The 27303-nt window shown below is 45.5% G+C and overlaps 2 protein-coding genes and 1 long non-coding RNA gene across 5 annotated transcripts in view; 1 reads left to right on the forward strand and 2 right to left on the reverse strand.

Annotated features, from left to right (window-relative positions):
* The window catches only part of WIPF1 (WAS/WASL interacting protein family member 1), a 104153-nt gene that overhangs the window by 17073 nt on the left and 59777 nt on the right, over positions 1-27303 (forward strand). The gene's annotated exons all lie outside the window — the stretch shown is intronic.
* On the reverse strand, positions 17159-17680 carry LOC118709280 (60S ribosomal protein L7a-like; the record flags this gene model as incomplete). Its single annotated transcript, XM_036421234.1, is given in 1 exon segment — positions 17159-17680. A coding segment is annotated over 1 exon segment (522 nt), but the record flags the coding sequence as incomplete, so codon positions are not given.
* LOC123651667 lies at positions 19425-23508 on the reverse strand. Its single transcript, XR_006740542.1, has 3 exons — positions 23497-23508; positions 21683-22144; positions 19425-20006 (listed from the first exon to the last, which is right to left on the reverse strand). It is a non-coding gene; the product is annotated as an uncharacterized LOC123651667 (long non-coding RNA).

Raw genomic sequence — 27303 nt, forward strand, 5'->3', positions numbered from 1 at the left:
ATGTGCTTTAAACAATAAAGAATAAATAAGTAAATAAACGTCAAAGAGCATTCAAAACTAAGAAAAGCAGGCAGAGAGCCCCGGGCACTAGCTGCAGCTTTGCCAGTGTGTGACCTTGGGCCTCAGTTTCCGCATCTCTGAATCGGGGAGAGATGCTCCCCGTGATCTCCCTCGGCTCAAACACCCCGCGGCTCTCTCTGCCTGAGAAGCACTCCCTGGCCGGAAGGAGAGGCTGCCCCAGCCTCTTTCTCAGGCGGCCAATGAGCACATGCTTTCCCGTGCCCACATATGGAAGCAATTTCTAGATCATCCAAGGCACTTGTGCTGCTGAGCTCAGCCAGAGGAGACAAAAAGACAAAAAACTGCATGTGTTTTCCTTCCACCGCGCACGCTCCTATCTGGAATCGCCCGGGCAGGTTGCTCTCCGGCTGTCCCTGGGGTGTGCACCGGGTGAGGGATATTTGGGAGGCGAAGTCCTGCTAAAAACAGAGCAAGTGCTGAGCTCACTGCCTCTCTCCCCTGGAAGCCTTTGGCTGGAGGCTGGGGAGGAACATGGATTCCTGAGTTTTGTCCCCACATTTATTGTCATCTTTCTCTCTGGTCTGTCCAAAGGAGGACTATTAATGGCTGCCGTTAGTTGAAAGCTGAATTGGGAAACATTAGCCCTGGGCTTTTGAAGGGGAAAATGTTTTATTAGTTTCTTCTCTGCCGAGGTAGCCCTTTACTCATGTTCCTCTTCTGAGCTCCTTGGGGGTTTTGGTAGCGGTTGAGCCATAATTCCTATGAACTGGTGGCATTGACTCTGAAATTCAGGTCAAGACAGTGACTCTTTCTAGTCGCAGAGCCTCCTCTGGGCCGGGTTCCCAGCACGGGCCCGAAAGACCTCATTCCCTCCATCCCTTCCTCTTCCCTCCTGACCGTAATTCCTGGGAAGGAGCTCACTGCAGGGCATACTTATAGAGAAATGCCTTTTGTCCTCCTTTCACCGGTCTCTAACCTCCCTACTGCCTAATCCCCTCCAACGTTAAGACAAACATTAATTTGTAAAGAATATTCTTCCTAGAAATGAAACCTGAGTAATTGGGAATCTGTAAACATTTACCAAAACTTGTTAAAACTGTTTCGTCCATGTTCTCACAGACCCCCAATATCTCTTCCAAATACTTCCTGGAAAAATACCTTTCAAACTCCATACAGTAGGCTGATCGATAGCCAAAGACTCTTAGCAGGAACCACATTCCTTTTTGTTTTGTTTTGTTGCTGGATCTCCAGTGCAGAGCCTTCTGGTCTGAGAGGCCCTGGAATTCCCTCGGAGAAAACACATTTACGACTCTGGCTTGCTTCCCCAGGGCTTGCTGCTGTCGAGGGCTGGGAATCAAACGACATAAAGATAGAAGCACTTATCGGGACCTCACACGTCTGGTCGCCCTGTCTCAGAACACTCCGATTAGCTCTGCTTGGCTTTGGATATGGTTGTAATTCTACACTTACGCTTTTCCTCCTATGGTTTCTGGACTATTTTAAAGCAGCTACCCGTGCCGCCGTAGGGAGCCATAATCAGGCATGTTTAGGTCCCATGTTCCTCTCCGGAGCTGCTCTGGAGTTTTGTAAACTGGAGGCATTTACGAACGCTCGATTCTCTTCACCTGCCTCCTGTCTGAGAGGTGCTAACGGTCTGAAGTGCCCAATCCCAGAGAGAGCGAGAGTGCAGGCCTGCTCCTGCTGGGAGTGTCTGCAGCATTCAGCTGGCCCGGCGAGGTGCCCTGTGCCAGCCAGCGAGGCAGCGCCCCCCTCTGCCGAGAAGAGGAAAACCATTCACCCGGCTGTTCTGAGGCCCCGCCTTCCTCTGCAGGGCGGGCAGCATAGCCCGCCTCTGGTCTCTAAGGCAGCTGCAGCCACACCCACCCGGACATCCTGCTCCCGCTGACCAATCACGCTCCCTTCTCACAAGGCAGTCACCACCAAACCTCACTCCTCTGCAGCCTGCTCTTACGTATTCACTCAGCAAACATGTGTGCTCACTATTTTTAAAAATATATATTTTATTGATTTTTTACAGAGAGGAAGAGAGAGGGATAGAGAGTTAGAAACATCGATGAGAGAGAATCATCGATCAGCCGCCTCTTGCACACCCCCTACTGGGCATGTGCCCGCAACCAAGGTACATGTCCTTGACCGGAATCGAACCTGGGAACCTTCAGTCCGCAGGGCGACGCTCTATCCACTGAGCCAGACAGGTCTCGGCTGTGCTCACTATTGAGAGTTGCTTGTGTCCCAGAAGGGAGAAACAGATAGTAAACAAGCAAACAAATAGCTATTAGATAAATGAATGCATAATTCATACTTATATTAATTACTTGGATAATTAAGTGTGAGATGTGCTAAGAAAAAGGCTGACAGACGATGGGAAGAGGATGTTGGGGATACTACTGGAGATACAGCTGTCCAGGAAAGTTTCTGAGAACTGAGATATAAATGACAAGGAGTCAGACACGGATACCTGGAGAGAACGTGCGTCAGGCAAAGGGAATGTCCACTGCAAAGGCCCTGAGGTGAGAGTAAGTTGACCGAGTCCAGACAAAGGGAGAGTGTGGCTGTGGGAGAGAGCGAAGGACGCAGTTGGAGATGTAGGCCAGGGCCCAGTGCACCCTAAGGACTGGACTAGGGTTCTAGCCAGTGGCTACCATCAGATGTGTGTTTTAATAAAGTCACTCTTGTTTCCACCGCACCACTGCCTAGCTCTGAGCTCATGCCTCGCTCCCTAACTCACACCTGCTCTTCCCATCAGGGTGCCCCAGCTCCTCCTGCTGCAGCCTGGCCTCCCATCCTGAGCCCAGCTCCCTCACTTCCGCAGCCCCAACACCAATGAGCTGCCCCCGGGGCTTGGAAGAATGGACAACTCCCTCTGCCCTGGGCTGGGCTGCAGCACTGGACAAAGAGGAGAGGAAAGTGTGTTCTAGGCCTTGAGACTTTGGGCAGGCTCCTCCCTCCCGGCTTCAGTTCCCACCTCCGTTCAGGGGCTCCAGCTGCAAGCTTCAGGGATTGGCACTGACATCGCAGTAACAATGTCCATCAGGCACTGGCTTTAAGCATTTACTCCTCTATGAGATCACACTAGAGGCCGTGTGCACAGAATCCGTGTACTTGGCGGGGGGGCCCTCAGCCCGGCCCGTGCCCTCTTGCATCCAGGAGCCCTCGGGGATGTCCGACTGCCACGGAGGCAGGAGAGGCTCCTGCCTCTGCCGTTGCCCTCCCCAGCCCTGAGCCCGGCTTCTGGCTGACCAGTATTCCCCCTGTGGGAGCACACTGACTACCATGGGGCAGCTCCTGTGTTGAGTGTCTACCCTCTGGTGGTCAGAGCATGTCATAACGACTGGTCTTTCCACCATTTGGTCTATTTGCATATTAGCCTTTTATTATATAGGACTACTGTGTAGAAAACAGAGGCACAGAGTGGTTAAGTGACTTGTCCAGAATGCCCAGCTAGAAAGTGGGTGAGCCAGGATTCAAAGCAGGCAGTCTGATAGCCCCACGCTCTGAATCACTATATTCTGCTGTGGCTGTGTTTCCCACCCTTCACAGTCCTGAACGAGGTGCTTCTCCAGGTTGCTCAGCCTGGAGTGACGGCCTCATCAGGGGCGATCCTCTCCCACTGACACACTCCACCTCGAGCACTGAGCAGACCCATTCAGTTCACCAAGTTAGCACGGCCTCTCTGATGTCAGCTGAGCATGTGCAGATTGTCCTCTCCCACAATCCTCTAGTCCACGTGTGAGAGCCTCTACTCTGGGAACACCCACCACCTGCCCAACAACAATAGTAACAGTAGGGGCGAATGGTTATGGAGTACTCCCTATGTACCTGATCTCCTTTTATTATTTTTATTTTACCAGTGAAGAAACTGAAGCACAAAAAAGTTAGGCGGGTGGCCTGCCTGAGGTCACATTGGCAGAACCAGGATTTGAACCCAGGCAGGCTGGCTCCAGAAAGCATTTAGAGTGCTCTTCCTTCTACTGAAGACTTCCACCCCTGTGGAATTCCACCCTAACCCTAACACTAACCTTTCCACATGGTGGTCCATGTCCTAATCCTTGCAGCCACAGGATGGGCCTATAAATACTTGAGGACAGTTATCACCTCTCTCTTGGTTCCAAACGAGCTCTCGGAGAGCAGTTCTAGCCTAGGGCCCCCAGTTCCTCCCAGAAAAGCACAGAGTGCTGTGTGATTTGCAGTCCAAATCAGACGCTTATGAGAGGCCGGGGAGCACTATTCATAATGATGCTGGGACAAGGCATACCCATGGACTGTCCAGGGCCAACCAGGATGTGGCTCGCCCTCCCCGCAGGCCAGGGTGGAAATGCCACTGCTCCGGATGCTTCTGAGGACAGAGTGCGTTCAGGGGTTCTGGGGAAGCTGAGCTGACTCCACACGGACTCTTGATGGGTGGGAATTGGGTTCCAGGAGTCTGCCATTGCTCAGGCTTCTTGCCGGGGACAAGTGCTGGGTGTGCGGTGGAGTCCCACAGCCGCTGATGTGATTGGATCAGTCACCTCCCACCTGGAGTTCCCAGTCAGCTCGTCTGTGAAATGGAGGTTGGTGATCCCGAAGGCCCTTCCAGTCCTAAACCTCTGACCCCATGTAAGCCTTCCTGCCTACACCCTCACTCTTAAGTCTCGGACATGGGAGTTGGTGGTGTTAATTTATTTTCTGTGTTTTGCAGCACTTCTACCAGCATTTTAGGCCAGACCCTAGAAGTTTAGAGCACCAGAGAGAAATTGTGCTGAGCACTAAGTAGCTTCTTTAAATAATGTTTTTCCTCTGAGACAGCCATAGATTTTGTCCATATAAACACAGGGAACAAAAATAAAACAAAAAAAACCAAAACAAAACAACAACAACAAAAACAGCCTCCTTTGAAACTCCCCGTTGACTTATGGAGAAGTTTCTTTTGAAAAATTTACCTTTTATAGTTCCTAAAGCCTGCATCTGTGACATAATTTCCAAGTGTCTCCACACAGTCTATCTCATTAGATCCTCAGAATGACCACGGAAGGGCAGCTTTACGAATACCTTCGTTTTTCCAATGCTGAAACAGGCCCGGGAGACAAATGACGTGAGAGGACACACCGCTAGTTAACGGTGGGACTGCCGCTCAGATTCACGGCCGCAGTTTTCGGTTTGTGTGTGTTTTTCCAGCAGAGAGCTCAATTTTTTTTTTTTTTTTTTTAAAGAAGCAAAGCTTTCCCAGGTAAAGTAGGGTGCACCTGCCTTTTGTGGTCCTCTGGGAGGGGCTCTATACCCCCCCCCCCACCTCCACCCCCGACAGAACAAGGTTTGAACAACGCTGTCCTTTTCCGAGGCGCCTCGCTGGTTTGCCCCGTTCAGGGAGAGAGGACGCTATGGGATTCCGCACAGTTCCGTTCCGCAGAAACGTGGTGCACGGCATGAACTTCGCTGTGATTCGAAGCCACTGGGTCAGACCATCTCGGGCTTGGGTCGGTTGTGTGACCATGGTCTCTGCCGGGAGCCTTGTCTCCCGCCCCCTCCCCCCCCCAACTCCTGAGGCTCTGTGAAGACCCTCTGCACCCTGCTTTCCCGCCTCGCCTTGTCCCATTACCAGGGTCATGTCTCCTTTCTGCATATTACTTCCCTGCCTTCATTACACCTCCACCCACCCCATAAACACTGGTTTAGCACTTACCAAATAAAACCGGGGTAACGGGCCCAGCCTAGTGCCTGGCTCATAAGGAGCATGAGCCGCCGCCCCCTGCGAGCACAGTGCCCCTTTATTTCCTCCTTATTGTGTCTGAGATGATTGGCTTCTCCAGGATGAGTTCCCAGTTGCTTCTATGGCAAAACTTCCTGCTGTTCTGTAGCCTTTTCTCTCTCCTAGAGGGTAAACCTGGGTGCTCCGCTCACTTCCACTGCCTGGGTGTCCTGACCCCTCTCCATGGTCACGTCACAGCCAGAAGGGACCAAAGCAGAAGAGAAGTTAGAGAACGGTTTTCCCTCTGGGGTTGTTGGGTCCCAAGGACCACCCGTATGTAGGGGCAAAAAAAAAAATGAATGGGAAATAGTTCCCATGTTTAAGTCCAGCGCTTGCTCTCTCTCAGCACTTTGAAAGGGGTTCGTGCTCAGCGTCACCGACTGGCAGGTCATGGACGTGCACGCATAAGGTTCTGTTTCTCTTGCTTGGTGTCTGGAGCTTTGCAAACACCGGGAACTGATTCTTCTCTTTCTAAACATGTAACCTTCACACTACCAGGTTTTTCCTAAGTCCACTCTTTACATTAGTCTCCACCACGTACGATTTAATTCACTGGGGATAGTTTTAGAAGACGTGATATATTTAAAAAAAAAATACATTGATAATTTTACCTATAAGAGATCATTCAGAAAATTCAAAGCATTAGTCCAGTGTAAACTGTTAGGAAATATTCTTGGCATTCTGTGTTCTATAATGATTCTTTTCCTCTCTAAAAGAGCAGCAGTTATTGGGAGTAGCAATCCAAAGTTCCACCAAGCCACCATAAATGTAGCAGCCTTTGTCCTCATTCTGCAAACGTGCACAGTTTTTTAAATAGTCTAGCCACATCCTGGATGTGCATCAGCTGTCTCCATGGAACATCGATATTGTGTGTGTGTGTGTGTGTGTGTGTGTGTGTGTGTGATTGCATGCCTGGGCTAAGGCATAGATAGCTGTTTATTTCTACTAATCATGTCAGTCTACTAGTCAAATTTGGCCATTCTGTTCCTCAGGTGACTTTCCCCACAGAAGTGAACATTTAGTGACCAGCGCAACTAAGCCAGAAGCCTCCACAGTGTTCCTCTCCCTGCACACAGCAGCACCCCTGCCCTCAGCCTCAGCTGGGGATCTACACTGCTGGTGATAAGAGGAAATGGAACATCAGGATGGGCTGGCCAGGGTCTAGTTTCCATTCATGTGGTAATATTCACATAGCAGACTTGGTTGGACTCCTTAACTGTCTGTCAGACCAGGAATCCTTAAAAAAAAAAAAAAAAAAAAAAAAAAAAAAAAAAAAAAGGAAAATCTTTTCATTGGAAAATGTCTTAGAACCAAAGAAAATGGCACAGGAAGCTGGTGGTCTGAGTTCTCGATCTCTTTGAAATTCTGTTGCTGTTTTCTTGGACATGCCTGCTAGAAGCATGGACTGATCTTTTCATGAAATTTACCCTGAGAAAGAAGTTCTTATTCCCTTTTACTCATATATTTAGTTTATCTGTTAAATGTTACTATGTGACAAAGGAAGCCAAACGTAGTGGCTTAAGACAGCATTTAATGGTTTGTGAATCTGCAGTCCAGGCGGGGTGGGCTCAGCTGTGCAGCTCTCCCGCTGTGCTTGCTTTAACCAGACCGGGTGGCGTTCAAATGGGAGGTTACCGGGGACAGGACATCGTGGGAAGCACTGGCGGCTGGGCTTCTCTAGTTCTCCATGTAGTGTCAGACCTCTCACCCTCCAAGGGGCCTCTTCAGCAGGGTCACTGGGCTTTTTACGTGGTGGTTAGGGTCACAGAAGCACAAGCTGACGGCCTTCTGAAGGCTCAGGCACAGAACCAGCAGGGTGTCCCTTCTGCAGCTCTCTTTTGGTTAAAGCAAGTCACAGGTGCAGCCCAATTCAAGGTGGGGGCGGGACTAGTTATCTAATAAAGAAAATGAGCAGTTACTATCTTAAGGCAACTTCTAGCCCTTTTGTCAAAGAAAAGTAACCCTACGAAAAGAAAGAGGCATAACAAACCATTAAAGTGAAAAAAATTTTTTTTTACAAATGTCTATTTCCAAGTGATCTGACAGAGACATATCTGTAGCCTGAGAGAATGGAGAGGGAGCATGATCAATTTTTAATACACATAAATGGTATAATAAATTATGCATGGAGGAATGGTATAAAGCATTAAACAATGGAGGATAAATAATTTAAACGATTAAAAACGGCCTCTCTCATGTATTGGATATGGGAGAACTCTATTTGAATTTTCTCTTCAGGGAAATAGAGGACTTTTTTGAAGGGGATTTTTTGAGGCAGGTTTTTAAAGGGACCATCATCTGCCGGGAGAGGCTGTGGAGCACAGGAACTCCGACTTCCACGCTGCCATGTCTGTGAGTGGGCCTTGCTGGAGGCAGGGCTGTCTTCTGTCAGGAGAGCAGGGGTGCAAGCACTGCCCGTCTTCCGGAGGCTGAGCCTGCATTCTCTTTTTGTGTCCAGAGAAACTTTGTCAGGTCACAGGGGTAGAGTGGTAGGAGAGCCACATTCATCAAAAGCACCATATTATAAGATGCAGTGGCTAAGATCATAGGTGTGGAGGTCAAACATATCTAGGTGTGAATCCACTCTCTGCCACTCACTGATTTTATCAACTTTGTTATTAATTGGCCTCCCTGAAGCTCAATTTCCTTATTTGTAAAATGGGTTCAGTAATACTCCCAAAGGACTGTTGAGCATTAAATAACATACAAATGTCAGTGACTTAGCTCAGTGTCTGGGACATAGTAAATGCTCAATAAATGTTTATTTTTAGCCCTGGCCGATGTTCTCAGTGGTTAGTGTGTTGGCTGATACACCAAAGGCACAATTCTTGTCAAGGGCATGTACCTGGGTTGCCGGTTTGATCCCTGGCCCCAGTCAGGGTACGTACAGGAGGCGACCAATTGATTTGTATCTCTCACATTGATGTGTCTCTTCTTTCTCTCCCTCCCTCCCTTCCATTTCTCAAAAAAAGAAGGAAAAAGAAAATCAATGGGAAAAATATCCTTGGGTGAGGATTAACAACAACAACAACATGTTTATTATTAGTTACAGAGTTATATATTGATTGTCCCATGCATGAATTTGTGCATGGATGGCGTGCAGCCAGCCTGGCCAGGGAGAGGAAACATAGGCGGTTGGCTGGCCTGCCTGCTGGTCGAATTCCTGGTCGAGGGGACAATTTGCATATATTAGCCTTGTATTATATAGGATATACACTGAGTGGCCAGATTATCATGCATTCAGAGGTCATAATAATCTGGCCACTCAGTGTATATGACAGTTCAAATTGAAATTGTTGGTACACCAGACCACAGGAAACTGAAGACACTGTGAGTGTTTGACAACATGACTGCAAATATATTGACACTCTGCTAATAAGAGGTGGATCTGCCGGAGTTCTTTCCCCAGCCTTACAAATGGTTCAGCATTCTGGAGAAAGGGCTGTGTAGATGATTAAGAAGGAGTCCATGGACGAAAAGTATTTTTGGTAGGCATTAGGGGTCAGAGGAACTTCCAGCTGAAGGAGCTAGAAGACTCTGTCTTGATCAAGGACCCCGTGCTTTTATTCACACCACCTGTCCTAAGGCAAGATGGAAATATACACTTCAAAGGGTATAATATCAAAGGGTTTACAGAGACTGTCAGTTTTGGGAATAGCCTACAGTTGTTCAGGTGTTTGGCCAGCAGGAGGCAATAAAATGCCCTGAGCTGTTGGCAGTTAACAATCATCCTATTCAGGTTTGGGGGGAAGTGCCTTTTAGCCGTTTCCAACAGGTAAACTACATGTGACTCAACCCTGTTGAGCTCCCCAAGCTTCACCAACCCTTTGGTAAAACTCTTGTAATTACTACATGCTGGGATTGGTTCTCGGCATGGATCTGTGGCTCTTTTCTTTGAATCTCGTGGGGCAGGGAGATTGTCACTACATTGGCCGAGAGAGAGGGCAGAAGTGGCCCTGTGTGACTTCCAGGGCTAGGCCACTTCTGCCTTGCTCATTAGGAACACTTGCTTTTGGAGACTTGATCCACCGAGTAAGAAGTCCGGCCGGGTGATGGGAAGGCCACATGCTCTAGTGGACAGTCTTGGTTGAGCCCACCCTTTATGATAGATCCTCCCTTCCTCTAGTTGATGGACAGACGTAAACCCCACCTGCGGCCAGACATTGCTGAGCTCTGAACCACCCATCAGCACCTGCCAAATACCCTAAGCTCCCGATTCCTAAGTCCCTAGGTTCCTAATCACCAATCAGCGTGTGCTGAGTGCCCTAGGCCCCATCCCCTATCCTTAAAGGTACTTGTACCCCAGCCCTCGCTCTCTTCCATCCCTCTCTGTGGAAGCAGCCAGCAGGGGTACTCTTCCCTCCAATAAAGCCTGTGTGTGTCCTGCCATCCCGAGCTCTGGTTACCTTCTCTATTTAATATCACTTTAGCCTTCCCGGCCCCGCACAAGACATCATTGAAGAAACCCTCCTGGAAGTGGATCTTCCGACCCTAGTATCCTAGCCCCCATTTGTCAGTGAGCTCGGCAAGATGTTATGGGACACAGAAGAGTGTCTCCACCATGGCATTTCTGAATCCCTGACCCAAGTGGTCCATGAGGAAAATGAAGTGGTTGCGTTATGCAGCTAAGTTTTGGGGTTGTTGGCTACACAGCAATAGTTACCTGGAGCACTTACCCAGCAAGGTGGCCTGGCTTCATATCTTGGGTTGTTACCATATAACATGTGTTTATAAGATCTTGACTGTAAGAGCCAGCTGGTCCATCAAAACATGCCATATTACTGCTATTTTTTTCCATACAAGATAACATGGGCCATTAGCTAATCGGCTGACAGATATTTATTGAACTGAGACCCATGGTGGAAGGCCACAAAGCAAACTCTTCTGCAATTGTAGAATTTGCTTGAAAGGGTGTGTTACTGCTATCACAGTCACCACCACTAACATAGAAATAACAGTTCTCCTCAATGATTATGAATTAGTGCATTAAAAAGCACTTAGGGTTGTTTTTTTAAAATAAAAAGATAATACTGTTGATACACATAATTATTTTAGGTTAATGGATCATGCTAATAGTCCATTGCTAGTAAGAGCATTTACAAAGCAACATGAGCATATACAGGAAGATTGGGCCGTTAGGGCCTGCGGTAGCTAGTCATTTAGAAGCAGCTGAACTGTAATGTAATAACAGTCTTCGAACTTCCATTTGGAAGCAGTTTAATGGTCTCTTTATGAGCAGATAATTCAGGCTGAGTTTTTGAAAATCAGGGTGTGGCAGATCATAGGGTGTATCCCGTCTGAGAGGCTGAGTGAAGACATCTTTATTCTTTCCAATACCGACTTTTCATCCAGCAGCAACTTAGAGTGACAGCACCCTGTCAGTCAAAAGTTATGCTCTGAGGTCAGGGGTAGCCAGTCCACAGCACATGTGATGCCAGGCAGTTAGGCTGTCTCTGTACACATAAGTTGGTCATGGTGTTGGTTTCATGCAAGTTGTGTGGAGATCACGCCCGAGTTCGCACGGCCTGTGGACATTTCTCACTGCCCATCCTTCGGAAGAGAGCCATGGGCATGTGGAACCAGAACAAAGATCCCTAGCACAGATATGGCTGAAGGTAGTAGATTGGGTGCTTTCATTTGTTCAAGACTCTATCTTGCTGAAAATATTGTCAGGAGATGTGCTATTTATGTTTAATCCTAAAAGGAAAATTGAGAAGCTAATCTTTTGAGCAGAGCAGTTGGATGGCATGATGATTCGGTGAAAGGGGAAGGTCCAGGAAACTCCTCAGCAGATAGGAGACTGTAGAAGGAGGAACAAAGGGAGTTTTATATCCAGTTTTAGCCTTAAAATCTATAAATTACTAGACAAGTTAACTTAGAATCCAAATCAGTATTTTTTTTTTTTTAAGCTCTTATGCGTTGTGCATACACAGAGCAGACCATTTATAAAACTGGTGAACTGGACGGTGGATTTGAGAATGAGGAAGTCTTCTGATCTGGTGTTGGGAGGCGGCTATCTTTCATTCATTCAGCAGACACCTGCAAGGTGCCAAGGTCCTTTCTCCCTCCCAGGAGGAGATGGACCCGTGGGGAGTGGTGTATAGACCAATGGAGTGAGGGGCGTGGCTCTACCTGGGAGAGTCTGGAAAGAAGAGGCTGACCCCCAAACCAAGGCCAAGATTGCATTACAGGAGACAAGCCACTTCTCTCCAAGGTGCCATGTCAGTCTTTTCTTTAGAGATGTGCTGAGAGATGGCAAGTCATTTACTTGTTTTGCTACATATTGTTCCGGGTATTTTTAATGGGATGGAAAAGCAGGCTGTGGGCCTGGTTGTTCTAGTAGCACATTCTCGTGTGTGAAGATTATGCCCCAAACTTCCTGTCCCCTTTATAGAGAGATGAAACCATCTCAGGTGCTGGACAATAAAAGGGTTCTGTTCAAAACAAAACAAAAAAAACCTCTCTCCCATCTTTATTTCCCATCAAACCAAAAAAATCTCTCTCACATTAACTCAGTGGAAGAGAACACAGGGGAGGGGCTTCCCAGAGGAAATGTGGTTTATAACCGAGCCTCAAAGTCACTGCAGCAGCAATTTCTGAGCTGCTGCCGCCAGGACAGGAGGAACCAAGTTGAGATTGACTGATCTGATCCAGAGCAGGGGTGAAGTTCAGGCTTCGGTTGTGGCTAAGATAGAAATCACATCTATTCAGAATCACTCTTGATTGCCATTTCCTTGCTTGACCTCCAGATGAAGTGGCGGGCTGCCAGTTGTGGGCCCTGGCATTTGGAAAATATGTGTTTTTCAAGACTGGAATCACACCTGGTGTGGCCCGGTAGTGACCACGGCAGGTTTATGTCTGCTGTCTCAGGATACTCTGGGAGCACACTGGCTGTCACTTTAAATTTTCTATCTGTCTTTTTCAAGTATAAGGGTTGGATTTATGTAAGTAAAATAAGCATCTTATGTAACTGCACAGATGAGAAATGGAATCCCAAGGTGTGTCAGTCCACACAGTTTGCACAATTTTATTAAGGGTTCCTGGATTTTTAATTTGTTTTGTTTGTTCTTTTAACAATTTGGATAGCATGAGACAGTTCATTGTGCACAACAACTCAGGATGGTGGTGGTGTTGCTTTGCTTTGTTTGTTTGGTTTTATAACCTTATGTCTTTGTCTTGAATCAAGCTCTATAAATTTTTAAGCTGAATTTATACATTTAGTAGTATACTACTCATCACAACTTATTTTCCCCCTGCATATTCCTCATTGCTTAGGAAAGCTTCATACCTATAAAGTCTAGTTACTAAAAATTTCAAAATGCTCTGATGAATATTATAGTTCATGGGGGTAATTTTCTAAAAACAGGGAAATATAATTTATTAAAAACAAAAACCATAATCAACTCTGTAATATTTTATTAACTCCTATTCTGTGGCTATTTCTGTCACTGTCACTAATGATCCATAGTGCTTCAAGGTCAAAGTGCAGTTTTATAAAATTTTCATAATTACACTTAGGTTACTAGATGCAGACATGTTTGATCACTTTTATACACAAATTTGTCCTTGGAAGTTAACTGGTGGATATGATGTTGCTTTCAGTACTGTAATATATCATTGAGACATACACAACAGTAGTTCAGTAAGCAGTACATAGCTTTCTTTTAGGTATCTCTCAGAGCACCACCATTATTTCCGGAAGTTTCTTGAAGGCAAAGGAAATAATGGATGCTGATATACAAAATGTGGTGTTGCCCATTCAGAATGACTGTGAGTAATTGATACGATATTGAAAGATGCTTATCTTTTACCTCATTTACAGAATCATGTGATTTAGCGTGTCTCTAGCCACTTCAAAGTCCAAATCATAATCCAGGAAATACGTGATAAACACATGTGGTTGGGTTTGATGTTGCTCAACCGGATGCGATCCACACTCTGATTGACCTGAATAAATCCTGAGACCCCATGGGGTCCAGATTCTCATTCTCATTTGGAGTCTCGTTCAAGGAAAACATCAGAAACCCTTGAAGAATAACATTATCTCTTCAATCTAAGTTTTTTAAAAGGCATGGCTTAAAGGTTTTACACTGCACTCCACATAAACAGCTTCTATGTAGCCTCTATTCTACCTACACTCACGGCCACTGCTAACCCTCTCTTTGTAACTCTCATCCACATCCTGTTTCACTGGCCATGAAGCTTTCCTCATTAAAAAAAAAATTACGAAGATATAATTCACATTCCATTTTCCTCCTTATTTTTGATCAGACACAAATATATCCAACTCTTCCAAATATAGAAGTATAAATGCTATTCCACCTCCAGGCTCAATATATCCATATGAATTTCCTGTTCTGCTTCCTGGACGGGCTGTGTCTCTCTAGGGTGACTGGAGGACCTTTAGCTCCACTCATCCTTATTCCCGAATATCCCTTATTTCCTGCAGGCACAGCTCCCTCAGAAATAAAACTCATTGCTAGGCTCTGCGCTTCTTGTGAGAATATTCTAATATAGAATTTTCTGATAATAAAATGTCCACCTACTAACCGCAGCCACCATTTATGCACTGCACTGGCTACGCTCTTTGTGCCCTCACATTCAATGCTCATAAAATTATGTCCCTGTTACAGATGAGAAAACTGGGGATCCAAAAAAATAAATAAATAAAGCAATTCACTGCAACTAGTAAGTAATGGATTTGGGATTTGAACCCAGGTAATTTGAAGCCTTCCTTTAGCAGTGACATAGCTTGTTTACCAATTCGGCCCTATTCTCTGTGCTCTTTAATATGGAAAAGGAGGGATGCATCTGAGTAGGAAGACTGTGCAAATATAGGCAATTAATTAAGTGTTCTCTTGGTTTCATGTTATGCATGTGTGTGAGGAAAGCATAACTCCCGAATCAGAGCCACAAATCTCTCCTTGGGCCCTGGGAATACTTTGGAATTGTTTCCATTGACTTGTATTCTCCTACTTGGTGTTCAGCCTAACAGAAGGGAGCAGCCCTTGTGTGAGAGTGTCTCAGTCCTTAGCACTGTCTTCTACCTCTGGAGTTCTGTATTTACTTAAAACGTACACCGGATGAGTGGTGAAGCTTTCTTTGTGTCCCTAGTTAGTCTTATGAACAAGGAAATTTGCCATACCCTTTCAATGCTTTGATCAACAACAAAGATGAGTTATTTGGCCTAGTTATTTGGAAATTGAGCTGCATGATACTGGAAAGGGCCAATTTAGTTGTTGGCATCAGGCCCTCTACGATGCCAAAGATGAATGACTCTGCGAGGGCTCTGGCTTTGAAGACAGCTGGCCAGAATAATTCTGGCTTAGATGACATTACAATGGCATAAACAAATGTACCAGAATGCAGTGCATCAGCAAGAGAACTTTCTTGACCTCTCATCTTCTTTTTAGCTGCTCCAAGGGCTCAGAAAGTGGTATAGGGTGTCTTTTTGCATGAAAGCTAACGAGGAAAGCCTTTGACATGACTTAGTGCTCCCCAAGTCCCCCAGGAACCATGTAGAAACCATTGCTCTGGGGTCTGACTGGACTGTCTGACCTACATTGTGAAGCACTGACTGCCAAGGGCGGGCCTCCCTGCAGTTCCTCTCTGCCCAACATGGTGTGCAGGGGTCCGTCTTCCTCCGGAGACAGAGCAGCAAGGATGCAGTGTTGGTGTCTCCTGGAAGTGACACCAGACTTGGAGTCAGAAGCTTGAGGTTTAAGTCCCAGTTCCATCACTGACTCACTTTGTACCAGACTCTTCAACTCTTGGTCTTCCCTTGGTCTTCCCTTTTGTATTATGAGAATGATTAAAAATAACATTTAATCCATAAAATGTTTTTGCAGCTAAATTAAATGTTTAATGTTATGTTAGAACAGAAACACCCTTTTCAAGTAGTGTATCACATCTTCTTTGTAGTCCAAACCAGGATCTCAGTCCAATAAATTGAAATTAACCAGCATGTCTTCAGTTGCTACACCTTTATCCCTATTCCCTCCTTCCCACTATCCTAGGATTTTCCATGAAAAATTAAATATTAAATTTTAATGTTAACCTTCATTCAAACACATATACAAACATGCATGAACATTACCTGCTTACGTATTTTATAGCCAGATTTTCCCCTTCCCCATGCACTGATATGACAGTTTTAAAAAGATAGAAACCACCTCATTTTTTTTTTTAACAACATCAACAAAAAAGTGTGGATTATTGTTGATTCTTTTGCTTTCATAACCAGACCTTAGGAAACACAACAGTCTAGTCTCTGAGCAAGTCTAGCAACATTACTTTCTCATCTGAATTCCTCAACTCTTTAGAGGATATGTCTACATTCTTATGACCTTACAGTTAAGCTCTTACCTAATTCTAGAATAGATTCCTTAGTGGATAATGACTTCTAGTGACTGGAAGTAAGATAGCAGGAAACCCGCCCTGCCAGCTTCCCTTCTGCAGATTCTGCTCCAGCTCTCTGGATTGCTTGCCTGTCTCAGAGTCCAGAGTTTGCAGCAGCATTCCCTGGGTGTTCTTGGCTATGTCCTCGGCCCGGGGCTCTTAGCTCTCCCTCTAGCCTACACAGGTCCACATGATTTGTGAGAGCTGTAGCCAGTCTTCTTCATAGAAAATGGGAAGGGAAATGAATGGAGACCTGGCAGCATATGCTTTTAAAAGGGTTTCTGTTGCCTGTGTAATGTCCTGAACACACAATTTATTATTGTTATTAACATGAATTTACCACTAAATTTCTCCAAACAATGTACTGATATTACCAATTAGTGGATCCTGCTGTGTAGTTTTCTGTTAGTGTATTTGATCTTTAGAAAAAAGAAAAGGTAGGATTTCTAAATCATTCAATATTTTAACACACACATACACACACATATACATATACACACACACACACACATATACACACACACACAGTCAGGGTAGAGGGTGCTACAATAATAAAAGCATGGCCAATTGGTAAACAACAAGAAAAAGGGCAAAACAAGAAGAAAACAATAATAGAATACATGTGATAAGTGGTAGGAATAAGGTAACATATAATAATAAATGTGAATAGGTTAAATTCCTTTAATAAAATCAGTGACTCAGATTGATTAAAAAGATAATTTAGCTATATACTGTCTTAGGGGTCATATGTACACAAAAAATACACAGAAAGGAAAAAAATAAAGGGATAGGTTTGTGAATGCTAACAAACAAAACAAAAATAGGATGGTAATATTAATATTAAAAAGTGTAGGATTAAATGTAAAAAATATTAAATAAGACATAAAAGAATAAGAGAAATAAGTCAGACAAGAAGATTCAAATTTTTTTTTTCCAAGACGCTGGCTGAGGAGAATTTTTATTACTTTTATGTACAGAAACAACAGTGCACACTTAGCCCAGCTTAGTGGCCAGCTCCTTAGCCTTGGCCTTCTCCAGCTTGGCGATGCGAGCCACCAACTTTGGACCCAGCACGTTGCCTCCTCAGTGGCGGCGGATCTCATCATATCTGTCGTTGTAGTTGGTCCGGATGGCTTCCACCAGCTTAGCCAGAGCTCCCTTGTCTTCCGAGTTAACCTGTGTGAAGGCAACAGTGGTGCAGGTCTTCCTGTGGACGAGGCGGCCCAGCCTGGCCGTCCCCTTGATGATGCAGTAGGGGACCCCCATCTTCCGGCACAGGGCGGGCAGGAAGACCACCAGCTCGATGGGGTCCACGTCGTGCGCTATCACCACCAGCTGGGCCTTCTTGTTCTCCACCAGCGTGGTGACCGTGTTCACCCCTTCTCGCAGGACAGGAGACCTCTTGGTGGGCACATCCCCTTTGCCGGCAGCTTTTTTCTCGGCCCGGGCCAGCAGCCGCTGCTTCTTCTCCTGCTTGGTTTCGGGCCTGTACTTGTGGGCCAGAAGAAGATTCAATTATAATGAATCTTTGCCCTGACTGGTTTGGCTCAGTGGATATAGAACGTCAGCCTGCGGACTAAATGGTTCCAGGTTTGATTCCAGTCAAGGGCATGTACCTTGGTTGTGGGCACATCCCCCGTGGGAGGTGTGCAGGAGGCAGCTGATCGATGTTTCTCTCTCATCAATGTTTCTAACTCTCTATCCCTCTCCCTTCCTCTCTGTAAAAAATCAATAAAATATACTTTAAAAATAATAATGAACTTTCATGCACTGAACTTCTTAGCGCTGGATTAGATAAAGCAAGTTTTATTAAAAAGGCAACTAAAACAATATAAATAAAAATATAAATAAATAATTTACAAACACAAAGTTTTCGTAATCATAGTGGGAGACTTTAACAAAAATGCTTTCTGAATTTGATCAAGTGAACAGATATAAGTAGGAACAAGAGATTTGCTTTTGTTATTGACCTAATCCAGTGATCGGCAAACTCATTAGTCAGCAGAGCCAAATATCAATAGTACAACGATTGAAATTTCTTTTGAGAGCCAAATTTTTAAAAGTTAAACTTCTTCTAACGTCACTTCTTCAAAATAGACTGGCCCAGGCCATGGTGTTTTTTGGAAGAGGCACACTCAAGAGGCCAAAGAGGCACATGTTTGCCGACCACGGGCCTAATCTAACAAATAGAAAATGGGCACAGTTTTTTAAAAGACCCTGGAGCATTTACAAGAGTTGAGGACTACTAGACTAAAAAGAAACTTTACAATTAACCAGGAAGTAGACATACTGGCTACATATGATAATAACATAGCATTGAAAATTAATAGAAGATGGCTCCTCTCCCTACCTCCATCCAAGCTTTTGAAACTACAATATGACCCTTTTAAATAATTCTTGGGTCAAACAGGAAATCACTACTCAAATTATAGGCTATTTAAAAATTAACGATGAAAATACAATGCCTTGAGATGTGTGGTACAGGACTAAAAGTGTACTTAGATAAAAAGGCTTTTTTTTTAAAAGGACTGAAAAGAAACAAAGTGAGTTTGTAACTTAAGAAGCTAATAAACGAAAAACAAAGCAGGACAAAGTCAGTGGAGAGAAATAACAAATGTAAATTAATTACCTTTACTAGAAATATTACGTTTTCTAATAAATTAGAAAAACAGATTGGCAATAAGGCAGAAGTGCGGGGTTTATGGGAAAGCTGCTGGAATGAGCTTGGAAAGCTGAGTTAATGGTATTAAAGAAACTATCCCTGTCCTTAATTGCCACTTAGGTTTGATTGAGGTGAAAAGCATGTTCAGAAAATAATTAGAGAACAGGACTATATTCAGTAAAGTGCCTGTTTATGAGCTGTAGATGGTAAACCTTTCGACCACAAAGAGCAGCAGCAGACTGCGTGTCTGGTGTCAGGCAGAACTGAATTTGCACATTGGCTTCAACCTTATCAAAGGGCCCTGGATAGATGATTTAGCCTCTCCAACTTGGTTACCTTTTCCAAAAAGTGGTGATCACAATACCTACCTCTCAGGATTACAGTGAGAATTAAACTAATGTACTAATATGGAGCCCTCACCGGTTTGGCTCAGTGGATAGAGTGTTGGCCTGTGGACTCAAGGATCCCAGATTCTATTCCAGTCAAGAGCATGTACCTTGGTTGTGGGCACAAACCCAGTAGGGGGTGTGCAGGAAGCAGCTGTAACTTAAGAAGCTAATAAATGAAAAAAAATGTTTCTCTCATCAATGTTTCTAACTCTCTATCTCTCTCCTTTCCTCCCTGTAAAAAAATCAATAAAATATATATATTTCAGAAGTACTAATATGGAAAGCATTTAGCTCCGTACTTGACCTGTGGTAAGGGGTTGGTCAATAGTTTCCTAGCAAATCAGCGCAGCATCTCCTGCCAGTCTCTTCTGGGTGTTGGTGAGATGATTAGGGCACTCTCAGTAGCTTAGTACATTTTACCCAGGAGTGAGACAGAAAATAGTGTTTCCAGTAGCTAAGTTCCGCCTACCTGGATGAAAAGATTGTCATTGTGGCTGTGAGATATGCCCATGGTGAATGGTCAGACACGACTCTGTCTGTTAAGAGAAAACTTCTATGAAACATGATGCCCCCAAAGCAGTAAGTGGTCCGGTCATGAGCTGGAGAGAAGATCCTGGCCAGTTCTGCCAATCAGCAGTCAGTTGGCTTCCCTGAGTGGGAAAGGCAGAATCCAGGAGTCCTCCCTGGTCTGTAAAGGCTTTTCCTCTTCATTAGCAGGAGTGAAGTGTCATTCTCACAACCCTTCGGTGTCACCATAGGATCCTCAGGTGTGATGATGGATTCGTGAGAGCTTGAAAGGTAAACATATAAGGAGTCAGATAGTAAACACAGGAAAAAAAATTGAAAATGTAATGCCCACCTCTTATCTGTATTTAGGACTTGAGAATTTGTGGTTTGAGGCAAAAGTAGAATAGGTATGGGAGTAGGTAAAAATCATGGGTTGTTTTAATGTCTGTAGATGCTACACATCAAACCTCTTTAATCAACATATATGTTCGGTAGGGGGAAAAATAGGTGAAAGTAGTTAATTGATGTCTCTGGTTCAAACAAGAACTGATTGCTCTACTTTCTCCCTTCCTAAGACACCATCAACTGCAAGGTACACCATCACGTTAATGACATATGGGGGGGGGGGTGGAGATATGATTTTAACAGGCAACTTTGACATCAGGAATGTTAAAATATGAAGGGAAACACATTGCCAACGAAAACATGCATCTTGGAATTTCACTCAGTATTTTGGTGTTTGCTCTCTGATAAAGGCCAGCACTAATTTTATGAAACCAATAAAAAAAATTTTTTTTTTTACTAATACGTATGGCAGAACTGATGAAAATTAAAGGCAAAAAAAATTTTTTTCTCAGCCCCATAGTTATTTTCTTTCATTCTCTTCTGTGAAGACAGAAAAGTCCCGGACAGCTGGGGAAGTGCTGCACACAGTAAGACTGGAGCATCTTGTATTGCCAGAACTTAAGGAAGTGCTCACAAACAGAAAGCAAAACACAAAGTGGCTAGAAGCGTGTCCCAGGAGCCCATGGATCAACTGAGAGCGCTCCCAGTGGCCAAAGGTGGAACAACAAAACAGTGTTGAATTATAACCTAAAATAAACAAATAAAGCCACACTGATATAAATAAAAGTTTGAATAAATGAATAAGTAGGTAAAAGAGACAACTCTTCCATGCAGAAGAATTCCGAATAACTTACATAGGCCCTCCACCCTCATGGTTTTCCTTCTAACGGGTACAGTATGGAAAGGGGTGGGACCCCTTTACAACGGAGAAACCAGACACATGCTACCTCGGGCAATCGAGGCCAACATCAACAGTATTAACTTATGTTGCTGATATATAGGCTTGATATGTGATTGAAATGGCACTTTACCTCTGTGGTTTTACTCCAAATAACCCATAGCTCCAGTCTTATCATAAGAAAAACATCAGAAGACAAATCCCAAATGTGGGACATTCTACAAAATGCCTGACCAGTGCTCAAAACTGTCGATGATTAAAAAAAAAAAAGGAAAATCTAAGAAACTGTCACAATCACAAGGCAACATGATGACTAAATGTAATGGGATGTCCTGGACTGGTTCCGGGGACAGAAAAAGACATTAGGGGGGAAACTTAGAAAAATCTAAATAAACTATGGGCCTTAGTTCATCATAATGTACCAGTATTGGTTTATTAATTGCTACTCATATAACCTTCTAAAGGTAAGGTTTTTAATAGCGGCGAGGGAGATTGTGTGCATGAAGGGAGGGGATTCTATATTATCTTCTTTATTTTTCTAATCACCTGCAACTGTTCTAAAAAAAATAAAGTTTATTAAAATTTTTAAATGCCTAAACAGGAAGAAAGAGAGAGAGAGAGAGAGAGAGGAAGAAGAAGAACAACAACAACTACCTCATGGACAGGACACCAGCTTAGGGATTTCAAAGGAAAGTTATAAAGCATTTTGTTCAGACCTTTAAAAATTCCACACCAAGCCTGGCTTAAGTAGAACACATGCAACTGCTTAGTTGAAAAATTGAACCGGCAGCTTCAGCAGAATGTGACACTTCTGAATACATTCATATGGAGCCATTATTATTTCTCATCTATGTAGTATTTTGTTTTTCCAAGATGGCAACATTTCACCATTACGCTTACGCCACGCTTATAGCCATCCTGACTCAAACAGCTAATCTGACTGTACAGTTCAATCAGAAAACCAGCCCTCAGTTGTCACAATGGTAAAACACTTCTCCGCGTTTCCAAAGCCAGAAATGCAAGCATGCGGTGAGACGTCAAGGCTTTCCTGTCGTCCAAAGTTCCGACTCTCAGGACTCGTTTTCTCACTTGGTGTTCGCCCATGGAAAACGTCACTGGGGAATTAGAGGGGGATGTTTTCAAGCCTTGGAACAGTGAGATGGTCTACAGTTACCTTTCTAAAAAACAAACCAAGAAATCCTTTTAAAAGCATTTGGGGGGAAAATTATCCCGAGAAAGCCAAACAGAAACACGTTAGGGTTTCTGCGCTGAGTCCAGTTGTACAAATTGCAGATACTCCCTGGTGCGGACATCATTTCACTCCCACACACCACCTCCTACATCCACCAATTCGGTGCGTGTGGAGCCCGGAGAGTGAGGGGAATTTTACAAGGAAAGAGAGCACTGACCACAGGAACAGGGAGACCAGACATAGCACCCTGGGCTTCGTGCTGGGTCCTGCCTCAGCTCTCCACACCCCCTTGGACACACAGAGGGGCACATTCAGGCCCCAATCTCTTGCCAGGCCAGCCTCAGGCCCCCATAGCCAGGGCTCACAGTGCCACCTGGAACCCCCATCATCCCACAGGAAGACGTGGGCATCAGCCCTTTGCTGGCGGGGCGAAGAGTATCCTGCCTTTGTCTGCTGAACCGAGAATCGGGGCACGCTGTCTGACAGCAGGACTGAACAGATTGGCTGTGGACTTGAGACTGTCCCAGGGAATTCCGGGTGTCCCCGCAGGACCCAGAGATGTGAGCTGAGCCCTGGGTGTGCTCCTTTGTGGTGGCTCCCTCAGAAGGGGAGCCCACAGACATCCTGGGCGCATGCCACCTGCCTTTCCTCATCCTCCTGCTTCTGCTGGAGGGCAGGGGCCCAGGCCTGAACCCAGGACCGGGGACAAGTGAGCACCCAAATCCGCTGGGCGGTGCACCCCTTCTCAGCTGCCTCCCCGACCCCAAAAGGGGGCCCCCCGGAACCCCAGAGTCTGCCTCTGCCTTTCCCCGTTCCCTCCTCGGGGAGTCAGTCACCAGTGCCAGGCGCACAGACAGGGCTCTCCCTCCGCCTCCCCCCAGGCCCGCTCCTCTCCCCGTGCCCCGGGGATGCCTGCGGCCACCTTTGGGGCGGACCGCCCCGGCTGCAGAGGGCTCCCCGGAGTGGAGTGGCCGCGGGGGGATGTTATCACATGGCCCGAGCGGAGAGGCCGCGGGGAAGGTGCATGAGGAAGTGCAGGGTCACATGCAGCACCCGCAGGAAACGGCCGGCAGCGAGCGCGGGGACTGGAGCCCGGGGTCGCCTTCAGAGGATTCAGACAACACAGGTTAGTGCTGCCCCCGAAAAAAATCCTCCAAAAATACCTAACCGGCTCTCCTTCCCCAGCTGCCTTTCTGTTTGTGATGCGAGGCAGCCGCGCTGGCTTTGACAGTGACAGCCTCAGGTTGTCAGAGGAACACACACCCGGCCTTAGGGTGAAAATGAAATCCAAACCTCTCGCTGCCCTGTTTGGAACTCCTGCGCCTTCCAAAAACAAACCCTGAGATGCGCAAATCCAGCTCAGCCTCTCCTCCGGGTCCCCTATCAGCCCGAGTCTGCGATGGGACAGATCAGCTCGTGTTTGCAGGACTGCGATGGGACAGATCAGCTCGTGTTTGCAGGCGGACTCCGGGGTGCAAAGGGCGGCAGAGCTGGGATCCTGTGGGTAAAATCAGGCTGCAGAGGTTTGTTGTTTTGGTGTACTTTTCATCTGGCAGGAGAAAGTCTTTTGGGCTTTGTTAAAATATGTTAAAATACTTTCTCGGGTCTTTATACATTCTTAAGTTCCCCTTTCTATTTTTTTTCGGCCCTCTTTCTTCCTTTTTTTCCTTTCCTTCTTTTACTCACACACACACACACACACACACACACACACTCTGGGGAGCAGAGACCAGGCTGGGCAGTTTGAACGTGAGAGGAGGAAGTCCCCTGCGGTGTGAGAGGTGCTCAGGCAGCCTGGGCTGGCGCTGGGCAGGGACTGAGGGCCCTGAGGTCTGGCTGTCACTCAAGCTGTGTGCTGTGTTTTCAGCTGGTGCTCCCCATGTAAAGAAAGACTTGAAGAGTCTTGAGACCTCGGTCAAGGGTTGGAAAGTAGAACCCAGAAACAGGGGAAGGGCCCAAGATCATTCATCCCCAGGCCACGAGGGACAGTTAAATTAAGAACTTCAAGTCAATGAAAGGTCCCTACACAAACCTCCTGGACCTACAGAAGGAAGGAAAATGTCTCAAATTTGAGTTAGAAGAAGGAAATTACTATATTCTTAGACTATGTAAAGGACTAGAACAGGTTAGCCAGAGAGGATGCTGAGGTATTTGGGTGTGTGTTTTTTTCTGGGCATTTTTGAAAATGGAGATTTCTTCTGTGGCTCTGTGGAAGTGTTGCTAGAGGCAGGGAGAGGGATGAAGGAAGAGAAGGGACCAGGATTGGTAGCATCTCATTTTATCTTTTCATGCCAGAGTGTCTCAGTGTCTGGACTGGGAAACAATGACGGAGGGGTGGGGGGCGAAGGGACTCACATGCTGTTTGTACCCGTCAGGCAGAAGAGCCAGGAGAGTGATGAAAGAGGAAAATCATTGTTTACTTGGTCCTCGGATTGCCACATTTTTCATGTTTTACTACCGTGTTGTGTAAGAAAACGGAGAGGAAGCGGACAGAATCAGGGAGGATCCTAAGCTGGGGATCGCAGGCCAAGTGGTTTCAGAAAGCCTGCTCTGGGTCAGACAGGGGCAGCGCGTGACCATCGGGGTGGGCGGTGGAGGGGCGATGGGAGTTCTTTGGTATCTGGATCCCTTTGCACAAATCAGTGTCTCCCCCCCCCCCCCCCAAGGAGGGAACAAATGGGGAGCTGCCGTGGGCAAGCCTCCTGCACGTGGTGCCAGGAGCTCCTCCGAGCACCCCACAGGCCTACAGCTCAGCGGAGGCTGGTCTTCCCTAGAAGGAGCTCCTCTTTCGGTTTTGTTTTGCTCTTTTGCTCTTTTTTGTTGGTCGTAGAGCTTTGTTGTTCAGGAATGTTTGTATTTTGCTAATCTTCTGCTTGCGGTAGAGAAGGTTTTTCTGTTTTGCTAAAATGCTTTCCAGATGGACCTGATGTTTTCTGTAAATGCTCTTCCCCTTTCTTCTGAGGCATCTGTTCTCTGGGGCCACGTCTCACCCCCTTCCCTAGCTTCCCACCTTCACTGTGTTCCTTTGTGTGTCAGATGCAAGAAGACAGATTTATAGAGTGTCATGGCTATGCCTCTGTTTCCCAGACCTGGAAGTGGATTCTGGGGGGAAAGAGAAAAAAAGAGGAAGACAGAAGGTGGTAAATCATGTTGGATCATGGAGAGCAACTGGAATATTACTCTCGCATGTGATTTTTAGACAGGAATTACTTCCAATCTGAATACTGAGTTCAGTTGGAAGTCAACAGTAGAAAGAGATAAGTGGTCGATCACCTTTTAGCTAGAGAAAAAGTGGTGAATTGTATGGAGCGTGTTACTGAATTCTCTAAATGAGAAGGTGGAAGGGGCCTGACTTTGCAAATGTCTCTTCTCCTGGATCCTGACATGTAGGCAGGCCTCTTCCCCCCAAGACCGCAGAGTCAGCGTCCACCAGTGTGTTGGTGGCCTGGGTGTTAAGGGATGAAATGATGAGGTGCCACGGAGTTCAGCCTGGGCCACCTTTTTGAGTTGGCACAGCAAGTCTGGCAGCCCAGCTCTCTGGACTCCTTAGAGAGAAGCAATACACGGAGTCATAGTTTGTTTTTTAAACTGGGATAAAATGCACATAACACAAAACTTACCGTCTTCACCAGTAAGTGTGTAGTTTGGTACTGTTAAGTACATTCACATGGTTGTACAGCCGATCTCCAGAACTTCTCCATCTTGCAAAACGATCAGAGAGCCATTCATTAACTTTCCCGTTCCTTCTCCTTCAACCTCCGGCAACCATGTTGTACTTCTGTTTGCGAGTTTGACGACTGTAAGTACCGCATGTGAGTGGAATCATATGGGGTGGCCAAAAGTAGGTGAATAATTGTGATTATGCAAAACATAGAGTTTATTCTTGTGTTATTGTTTATTAACTAGAGACCAAATGCATGAAATTTGTGCAAGGGGCTCAGCCCTCACAGTCCTGGCTGCCTCAGCCAGTCCTTGCAGCTTTGGCTGGCCATCAGCCCCTCAAAGCCCAGCTTCATCCGAAAGGTCATTGGGATGGTTGTCCGGATGGTCATCCCAATGGTCATTCTGCTGTTCAGTCTAATTAGCATATTAGCTCTTTATCATGTAGGATTATTGTATTATTTTTCATACGAACAACAGTGGACCTACTTTTGCCCACCCCTGTGTAGTATTTATCTTCTCGTAACTTCTTTATTTCACTTAGCATAATGTCCTCAGGGTTCACCCATGTTGTAGCCCATGTGTCAGAATTTTCTTCATCTTCGGGGGTGAATAATATTCCATTAATATGTATACTAGAGCCCAGTGCACAAAATCCATGCACTCACAGGGGAGTTCCCTCATCCCAGCCTACACCCTCTTGGAGTTAGGGATCCCTCGCTCCTTACTGCCCACCTGCTCACTGCTCCTTACCACTTGGCTCGCTGATCCTTAACGTGCCCCAAAGTTGGGAGAGGCTCCTGCCACCACTGCTGCATTCACCAGCCATCAGCCCAGCTTCTGCATTGAGTGTCTGCCCCCTGGTGGTCAGTGTGCATCATAGCAACCGATCATTCTGGTCGTTCCATTGTAAAGGTCACTTAGGTTTTTATTATGTAGATACCACATTTTCTTTATTCATTTGTCTGTGGATGACATTTGGGTTATTTCTACTTTTGAATATTGTGAACAAGGCTTCTGTGAACAGGGCTATACAAATATCTCTTCGAGATCCTGCTTTATTCTTTTGGATACATACCCAGAAGTGGAATTTCTGGATCATATGGGAGTTCTATTTTTAATTTTTGAGGAACTGCCATACTGTTTTCCATAGCAGCTGCACCATTTTTACATTCCCACCAGCAGTGTATAAGGGTTCTAACTTCTCCACATCCTAAACTATACTTGTTATTTTGTTGTTTTGTAGCAGCCATCCTACTGGGTATATGATGATATCTCATTTTTATTTGCATTTCCCTGATAATTAGAGATATTGAGTATTTTTTTATACTCTGGTTGACCATTTATGTATCTTCTTTGGAGAAATGTCTGTCCAAGTATTTTGCCTATTTTCTTAATGAGGTTATTTGGATTTTTGGTGTTGAGCTGTAGTTCTTTATTCTAGATGTTAAAGAACCATAGTTTTGTTTTGTTTTTAAAGCTTTA

This window comes from Pipistrellus kuhlii, unplaced genomic scaffold (assembly GCF_014108245.1).
Source record: "Pipistrellus kuhlii isolate mPipKuh1 unplaced genomic scaffold, mPipKuh1.p scaffold_m20_p_7, whole genome shotgun sequence".
Lineage (NCBI taxonomy): Eukaryota > Metazoa > Chordata > Mammalia > Chiroptera > Vespertilionidae > Pipistrellus > Pipistrellus kuhlii.